The sequence below is a fragment of the Bison bison genome, unplaced genomic scaffold (assembly GCF_000754665.1).
Source record: "Bison bison bison isolate TAMUID 2011002044 unplaced genomic scaffold, Bison_UMD1.0 scf7180017864461, whole genome shotgun sequence".
Taxonomy (NCBI): Eukaryota; Metazoa; Chordata; class Mammalia; order Artiodactyla; family Bovidae; genus Bison; species Bison bison.
Window position 1 is genome coordinate 12078591 of NW_011495023.1, and position 9858 is coordinate 12088448.

The 9858-nt window shown below is 38.7% G+C and overlaps 1 protein-coding gene across 1 annotated transcript in view; it reads left to right on the plus strand.

Annotated features, from left to right (window-relative positions):
- OLAH (oleoyl-ACP hydrolase) overlaps positions 1–9858 on the plus strand; it is a 27137-nt gene that overhangs the window by 8533 nt on the left and 8746 nt on the right. The window contains exon 3 of the mRNA XM_010859962.1: positions 8012–8150. Within this exon, the coding sequence (XP_010858264.1) occupies positions 8012–8150 (139 nt within the window). The remainder of the gene's footprint in view (positions 1–8011; positions 8151–9858) is intronic.

Sequence of the window (9858 nt, forward strand, 5' to 3'; positions counted from 1 at the left end):
GGGGCATAGACTTGGATTACTGTGATATTGAATGGTTTGCCTTGGAAACGAACACAGATCATTCTGTCGTTTTTGAGATGGCATCCAAGTACTGCATTTTGGACTCTTTTGTTGACCATGATGGCCACTCCATTTCTTCTGAGGGATTCCTGCCCACAGTAGTAGATATAATGGTCATCTGAGTTAAATTCACCCATTCCAGTCCATTTCAGTTCTCTGATTCCTAGAATGTCGACATTCACTCTTTCTATCTCTTGTTTGACCACTTCCAATTTGCCTTGATTCATGGACCTGACATTCCAGGTTCCTATGCCATATTGCTCTTTACAGCATCGGACCTTGCTTCTATCACCAGTCACATCCACAGCCGGATATTGTTTTTATTTGGCTCCATCCCTTCATTCTTTCTGGAGTTATTTCTCCAGTGATCTCCAGTAACATATTGGGCACCTACTGACCTGGGGAGTTCCTCTTTCAGTATCCTATCATTTTGCCTTTTCATACTGTTCATGGGGTTCTCAAGGCAAGAATACTGAAGTGGTTTGCCATTCCCTTCTCCAGTGGACCACATTCTGTCAATAGCGTAATCTAACAAACCATCAGGCATCAATTACTACTGCCTTTTCAATACTTCTATTTTGAAATATTTGCTTCACATTTTATTTTTACTTTTGATTAAGATCTCTATTAATCTTCTTAAAATACAACTATTTTTAAAAATGGCTTTAGATTTATGGAAACATTGCAAAGTTGTTCTCAACTATCCTTCATCCAGTTTCCTCAATTATCTTCGACACACAGTTTCATGACATTATATTTCAGGGACATTTACATGGATTATAATTTCAAATATTAGTTCTTTACCAGTCTTTCGGTTTGTTTACCTTTCTTGAGAGTTGCCATTTATTCCTGTGTTGGAACACTCTCTGCCTTTTATGATTATCACCTTCTTTGGGGATCTTTTCCTTCTTTCTTTGTTTTCTTATTCCCAGCTCTTTTATTCCTGTCCTCCATATCCATTTAAATACACTGCATCTGTTACCTCGCAGACAACATTCAGTCATTTTAAAAATAATTTTTGTCCCTTTAATCAATTTCTTTCCAGTATTCTGTCAGCCCTTTGCGTAACTGTCTGACTATTTCTGTTCAGGATTTTCAATTTCTGAGTTAGAGTGTTTTTTCATATCTGCAATTTCTCATTTGAATTTATATTAGAGTTTTGTATGGTTTGGTTTGCTTTGTGAGCTTTTTAAAAAGCATGTTCAATCATTAGCTGAAAAAGTTTGACTCTTACTTTCTTTGTTTTGTGTGTTACGCTTACTTCTACTCATGATGAAGTGTGTTGCATTTTCCTGACCCACAAAAACAGGTCATTCTGGAACTTTGAGATGTTTTGAGGCATAAACTCAAATTCTAAAACAGTGGGACTCATATGCTATATTTTTGCAAGGAAGGAAATGAACTTACATTTACATATGCATAAAATACCTTTCAAGGCTTATGTTAATAATTGATACATTTGATTGCCCCTAGCTGGTTAACTAGGTGGCTAAGGAAGGAATGATGCTAAAGCTGAAACTCCAGTACTTTGGCCACCTCATGCAAAGAGTTGACACATGGAAAAGACTCTGATGCTGGGAGGGATTGGGGGCAGGAGGAGAAGGGGACGACAGAGGATGAGATGGCTGGATGGCATCACTGACTCGATGGACATGAGTCTGAGTGAACTCTGGGAGTTGGTGATGGACAGGGAGGCCTGGCGTGCTGCGATTCACGGGGTCGCAAAGAGTCAGACATGACTGAGTGACTGATCTGATCTGATCTGAAGAGTAAGATTTGGAGAGATTCTTGCACTGCAAGCCTTTTTGTACCTCTTGAACCATGTATGAATTTAAACTGCCCTGGAAATTTTAAAAAAAAATCCTGTATGAAAAAACAAACAACCACCCAGGTCATTCAGCAGCATGTAGCCCAAGGCAATTAGTTGGTTACTCTGTTTATTAGATCAAGGGTGTCCTCTTCTGTCACTATAAGTGAAGTGCAGTTTATAAATAAATGACACTGTAGAGTTGGGGGGTTCATTCTTCTGATTCTCTGATGCTACCTGGCATCTGTAGGGCTCTTATCTTCAGCCACTTCCTTCTTTATTTTTGCCATCAGGCCTCCAAGGGATGTCCCTCCCTTTCCAATGTGCTTTTCTCAGCCACTACAACTCTGCTCCCTCATGCTTTCCAAGCCCCTTTCTCTCCATTTCCAGGTACCAACGCTCTGCCATGGGGGTCTCCCCAAAACCCATGCACTGGAAGAAGAGAGCCCTGTTACTAATATATAAATATATTTTACAAATTATTGAAGGTCATTTCATATGAGGTTTTCAATCAACAGTTGACAGTTTAAGATAGATATTTCACATATTTTTCTGACTTTATAGAAATGTAACATACTGTAATATTCCTCTGAAGCTTGCTTTTTTCTCCTCTGTTTTTTTTGAGATTCATCCCTTGGATATGTGACTCTCTACTTCACTGACTTTTAACTAGTATATATTATTCCACTGTGTGACTATATGTGTCTAGTCTTCTGTTTATAGGTATTAAGGTCTTTTTCTGCTATGTATAATAACTTCTGTGAGCAGTCTCATATACAGTTGACCTTTAAAAAATGCAGGAGTTAGGGATGCTGAACCTCTGCACAGTTGAAAATCCACGTATAACAAATAGTTGGCCCTCTGTTTTCAGGGTTCAGCATCTGTGGAATCAACCAGCTGCATTTCTTGTGGTACTGTAGTACTTACTATTGAAAAAAGTCTGCATATAAATGGACTCTCCCGGTTCAAACTCTTGTAGTTCAAGGGGCAACTGTATGTGTTCATGCATGCATGGATAAAAGTCTATACTTAAAGGTAGAATTTCTGGGTATTGAAATAGGAATGTCTCTACTTCAAACCGTCCTCCAAAAGAACTGCAAAGATTTATACTGCCAAAGCAGCACATGAAAATTCGTATCCCTTTATATCCTTGACAACACTGTTATTGCCAAGGCTTTTAATTTTTTTGCCAATCTGTTCATGAAATTATTCTGACTTTGTTCTAGTATTTCCAGTGTTATTGAGATGTAAATGACTGGATAAGCTTGGGGCTTCCTAGGTGGTGCAGTGGTAAAGAATCCATCTGCTAAGGCAGGAAACGCAAGAGACAGAGGTTCAATCCCTGGATCGGGAAGATCCCTTGGAGGAGGAAATGGCAACTCACTCCAATACTCTTGCCTAAAAAATTCCATGGACAGTGGAGCCTGGCGGAATACAGTCCATGCGGTTGCAAAGAGTCATACATGACTGAGTGAGTGCACACACACACACACATGCATGCACATGGTGAATAAATTTAAGCTGAACCACATAACTTGACATGTATATATTGTGAAATGATCAACATGTAAGTTTAGTTAACATCTATCCTTTCAAATAGTTTCAGCTATCTTTCCTGTGATAATTTTTTTGATCTATTCTCTTAGCAATTTTCAAATATGCAATATAATATTGTTAACTATAGTCACCATGTTATTTTACATTATGTCCCTAGAATGTATTCATAGTAATCAAAATAGTATCCTATTGGCATAAAAACAGACACACGGGCAAATGCAATAGAATCGAAAGTTCCGAGATAACCTCCCAAATACACAGTCAACAAACATTTGACGAGAGCGATATGAAAATCGCTCAGTTTTGTTAGATGCTTTGCAACCCCATGGACTATACAGTCCATGGAATTCTCCTGGCCAGAATACTGGAGTGGGTTGCCATGCCCTCCTCCAGGGGATCTTCTCAATGCAGGGATCGAACCCAGGTCTCCTGCATTGCAGGTGGATTCTTTACCAGCTGAGCCACCAGGGAAGCCCACAGAAAAGACAGTCTCTTCAATAAATGGTGCAGGGAAAGCTGGATATTCACAGAAGAATGAAACTAGACCACTCTCACCACTCACTCAAAAAATTAACTCCAGAAGAATTAAAGACTCAAACATAAAACCTGAAATCATAAAACTCCTAGAAGGAAACAAAGAAAAAGCTCCTTGACATTAATCTTGGTTACAATTTTTCAGAGATGACACCTACAGCCCAAACACAAAAGTAAGATAAATTAATAAGATAACTCCAAACTAAAAAGCTTCTGTACCATAAAAGAATCAGCAAAATGAAAAAGCAACCTACCAAATGGGAGAAAATATTTGCAAATAAAACCTCTAAGAAGGAGTTAATAGCTAAAACATATAAGGAACTCATACAACTCAATACCAATAAACAATGATTTTAAAACTGAATAAACAGAGGAACTGAATAGATATTTTCTGAAAGACAACTTACAGATGGCCAACAGGTGCACGAAAAGATGCTCAACATCACTCATCATCAGGGAAACGCAAGTCAAAACCACAAGGTATCACCTCACACCTGTTAAAATGACGGTTCCCAAAATGACAAAAGACAACAAGTGTTGATGAGGACGTGGGGAAAAGGGAACCCTTGTGCACTGTTGGTAGGAATATGAATTAGTGAAGTTACTCTGGCAAACAATATGGAAGTGCCTCAAAAAATTAAAAATAGAACTACCACTGCTGCTGCTAAGTCGCTTCAGTCGTGTCCGACTCTGTGTGACCCCATAGACGGCAGCCCACCAGGCTCCCCCATCTCTGGGATTCTCTAGGCAAGAACACTGGAGTGGGTTGCCATTTCCTTCTCCAATGCATGAAAGTGAAAAGTGAAAGTGAAGTCGCTCAGTTGTGTCCGACTCTTAGCGACCCCATGGGCTGCAGCCCACCAGGCTCCTCCGTCCATGGGATTTTCCAGGCAAGAGTACTGGAGTGGGGTGCCATTGCCTTCTCCGAGAACTACCACATGATCCAGCAATTCCACTTCTGGGTATATATCTAAAGAAACAAAACTGGTTATCTCAAAGAGATAGCTACCCGTCCCATGTTCATTAGAGCATTACTTACAATAGCCAAGACATGGAAGCAACCTAAGTGTCCATTGATGGATAAATGATATAGAAAATGTGATATCTAGATAGACAGATAATGGAATAATAGTTAATACTGAGCCGGAAAAAAGGAAATCCTGCCATTTGCAACATCATGGATGGATCTTAAGGGCATTAGACTAAGTGAAATAAGTCAGACAGAGAAAGACAAATACTATATGGTATCACTCATATGTGGAATCTAAAAGAACAAATTCAGAGAACAGAAGTAATTGGAGGAAATGGGTGAAGGTGGTCGAAAGGTACAAGTTGCAATTGCAAGATAAATTACTCTGATTTTAAACGGAGCAATCCTTGTTATAGGTGAGACTGGGTGTTTTTCACATATACATACATTGTTGTTGTTCAGTCACTCAGTTGCGTCTGACTCCTTGCGACCCCACGGACTGCTGCAGCAATGCCACACTTCCCTGTCCTTCCCAATCTCCTGGAGTTTGCTCAAATTCATATTTCTATTTATGTTTCCTTTCCTGTGAGTTTCTCATCAGATTCTTATGCTTACTTTTCCATTTGATTCTCTTCTTTTTATTGATGTATAGAAATTCTTTACATATTTATGACCCTCATTTTTTAGGTATTGCTGGTTAAAATGTCTTTCCCAGTCAATGCCACCTCTTTCTTTACATGTCTTTTGATTTGTGGAAGTCTTAAATTTTAATATAGTCAAGTTTATCTCCCTTAAAGTTTGCACTTCTTACAGCTTACTTTAAAAAGTATACCCTGTCAGTCACAAAGTTATTTGCCAATATTTTCTTTTATCAATTTTAAAGTATTTTGTCATATTCAGGCTAGAATTGACTTTTCTATATCGTGTAAGAGCTAGGTATTTATTGATTTCACATGAATAATCAGCTGACTTGGTTATTCAGAGACCTACACTTTCCTTCCCACTGATTTTAAATGGCAACACAGTTATAAAGTGAGTTCCCACATGTATGTCATCTATCTCTAAGCTCTCTATTCTGTGCCATTGGTCTATTTGCCTTTCTCTTAAATTTAAGGCACTTCAATGCCTTGTCCTTCTCAGTCACCCTTGAAACTTGGTGTCTTATATTCCTGATACAAGCCACGATGGTGTGGTCACTCACCTAGAGTCCTGCACATCCTAGAGTCCAAGGTCAAGTGGGCCTTAGGAAGCATCACTACGAACAAAGCTAGTGTAGGTGCTGGAATTCCTACTGAGCTGTTTCAAATCCTAAAAGATGATGATGTTAAAGTGCTGCACTCAGTATGCCAGCAAATTTGGAAAACTCAGTAGTGGACTGGAAAAGATCAGTTTTCATTCCAATCCCAAAGAAAGGGAATGCCAAAGAATGTTCAAACTATGCACGATTGCACTCATTTCACACGCTAGCAAAGTAGTGGTCGAAATTCTCCAAACTAGGCTTCAACAGCACATGAACCGAGAACTTGCAGATGTTCAAGCTGGATTTAGAAAAGGCAGAGACCAAATTACCAACATCCGTTGGATCAAAGAAAAAGCAAGAGAATTCCAGAAAAACATCTACTTCTGTTTCGTTGACTACACTAAAGCCTTTGACTATGTGGATCACAACAAACTGTGGAAAACTCTTAAAGACATGGGAATACCAGACCACCTTACCTGCCTCCTGAGAAACCTGTATGCAGGTCAAGACGCAACAGTTAGAACCAGACATGGAAAAATGGACTGGTTCCAAATTGGGAAAGGAGTACATCAAGGCTGTATATTGGCACCCTGCTTATTTAACTTATATGCGGAGTACATCATGTGAAATGCTGGGATGGACGAAGCACAATCTGAAACCAAGATTGCTGGGAGAAATATCAGTAACCTCAGATATACAGATGACACCACGGTTATGGCAGAAAGTGAAGAGGAACCTCATCAAGAAGCTCTTGATGGAAGTGGAAGAGGAGAGTGAAAGAGCTGGCTTAAAACTCAACATTCAAAAAACAAAAATCATAGCATCCAGTTCCATCACTTCATGGCAAATAGATGGGAAAACAATGGAAACAGTGACAAACTGTATTTTCCTGGGCTCCAAAATCACTGCAGATGGTGACTGCAGCCATGAAATTAAAAGATGCTTGCTTCTTGGAAGAAAAACTATGACCAACCTAGACAGCATGTTAAAAAGCAGAGACATTACTTTGCTGACAAAGGTCGGTCTCTTCAAAACTATGGTTTTTCCAGTAGTCATGTATGGATGTGAGAGTTGGACCATAAAGAAAGCTGAGCGCTGAAGAATTGATGCTTTTGAACTGTGGTGTTGGAGAAGACTCTTGAGAGTCCCTTGTTCTGCAAGGAGATCTAACCAGTCAATCCTAAAGGAAATCAGTCCTGAATATTCATTGGAAGGACTGATGCTGAAGTTGAATCTCCAATACTTTGGCCACCTGATGCAAAGAACTGATTCATTGGAAAAGACCCTGATGCTGGGAAAGAGTGAAGGCAGGAGGAGAAGGGGATGAAGAGGATGAGATGGTTGGATGACATCACTGACTCAATGGACATGAGTTTGAGCAACCTCCAGGAGATGGTGAAGGACAGGACGGCCTGGTGTGTAGCAGTCCATAGGGTTGCAAAGAGTCAGGCACAACTAAGCGACTGAAAACAAGAAGCCATAGACAGTCATTCTGTTAGCATAGGCTCATGACTGGAATTTTTAATTCCCTCTTATTCTTTTTTTCTCTTCTAGTTATACCATTTACCTTATTGTGAGCCAAACTCTGCACACATGTGATTCATCCAGTGTTTCTAAATGTTTTTTAAAAATTCTCTATGTTGGAGAGTATTTTTCAGATATGTAGTCTGCTGTAGCTTGTGTTCATTTAATCAGCAAATTCTAAAATTTTTCTCTCCTTACATTTGACTACTATTATTCACATCTTTGAAACTCTTCCCATCATATTAACATAAGCCCTTTCACAGTATCACAGCAACCCTCCCACCATCTGCACACATTAACCATCTTCCTTTACTTCCAGTGCATGCCATACGGCTTGCTGGGAGAGAAAGTCGGCTTGAAGAACCTTTTGCAAGTGACATGAATCAGATAGTTGATGAAATTGCCTGTGCCCTGCTGCCGATCATCCAGGGTGAATATTTTGCATTTTTTGGCCACAGGTATTTAACCTCTGTTTTTAATTTTTTTTATTTTGTTGTTTTTAAACCTCTGTTTTGAAAAACATTTGGGGGACTTTTTTCCACCACAGATCCATGGTTAAGGTTGTCCTCTGTGTCTTATGGGATGTGTGCCTTTGTTTTAGTTTGGTTTTGATATTTCATCACTGCTTGAAAGAATGATTGATTCAGTATGGTTAGAGCTCTTCTCAAATGAGACAGTCAGACTGAAAGAAGTCCTAGCAGGGACCGAAAAGATGGAAAGCCCTAGTGCTGAAGTGAACGAAACCTCTCCTTCAGGAGTGCGTAAATCCTAGGCTTCTCTCGGTATCTTCTCTTTTGAAAATAGCCCCAGTATTGGGTAACTCTGACCAGCCAAGGCTCTTACAATTGGCCAGTTTGTACAATCATCCTACTTTTTTTCCCTTTTAGGCAGAAAGCATTAAGATTTGTAAAATCAAGACTCTAGCAGCAATGTATATCCCATTTATTTTTTAAATTAAAAAGGATAGAAATAGTATGTATTTCTTAAGCTAAACTGTAGAATTTTAAGGTTAAGTCATAAATATCAGAGTTCTGTCTGCCTCTTACTCAGTTCAACCTTCGGCAACTTCCTTGGGTTTCTGAATTAAGTTTCTTCCTCTGTGAAGCTGGAATGATAATGGCTCCATTTCTGAGGATTAAATGAATAATAACCATAAATTACTTGGTATTATGGTAAGGACTCAGTACATTTTGGCTCCTGTATTATATATATTTACAGATATGATTGAGCAAAAAAAAAAATGAAAAATTGAAGTATCCATTATCCTAGATAATCCTTCAGAATTTTGATGTGACTCCATAGTATTTTTGATGTTGGGATCCTATTTTATATTTCTTCCTAATTTCCCCCCTGCCCCCACTTAAGCTATTGCTATGGAGATCTGTAATCGCTGCAAGATGACTTTGTCAATTCCTTTTAAGAGAATACTTATTTCTATCTTTTTTTCTGTTATAAAAGCACTTTGATGACATTTTGGTAGAAAATTTAGTATACATTTCTTATAAATTTCTTAAGGACCACATGTCCAGAATTGAGTTAATGATATATACATTGATAGAGCACTTGATAGAAATTTCCAAATCACCTTCAGTTTACACTCCAGCAGCAATGACCATGGAACTGAGTTTCCTTTGTTCATTGCCTGAAGATATTTGCAAAAAATGCTCTTGATCAATACTGTCTACAAAATGTAACTACGTAATGTCTACAGCAGTTCACAAACTTTTCATTCCTGGCACTGCTTTAATACTGGGTTGACCAAAAGGTTTGTTCGGGTGTTTCTGTAACATGGTATGGAAAAACCCGAACAAATCTTTTGGCCAACCCAATACTTCTAGAAGCATTGGGGGGATCAAAGAGATTTTATGTGTGGTTTATCTATCAATATTTACCATATTAGAAAATAAAACTATGAAACTTTCCAGATACTTAACGTTAATAATCCCCTTATATGCTGATATAAAGAATACATATTTTATGCAAGACTATATTCTCCCAGAAAAGCACTGTGGGAAGAGTGGCACTATTGTACACTTTGGCACACATTTAATGTCTGGCTTATTAGAAGGCAGCTAAGATTCTCTCTTTTGCATTCCAACTATGCTGATAACCCATGACACAAGTGGTGTATGGAAAACTCAACTATACTCTCATAAAAAAAAAAAA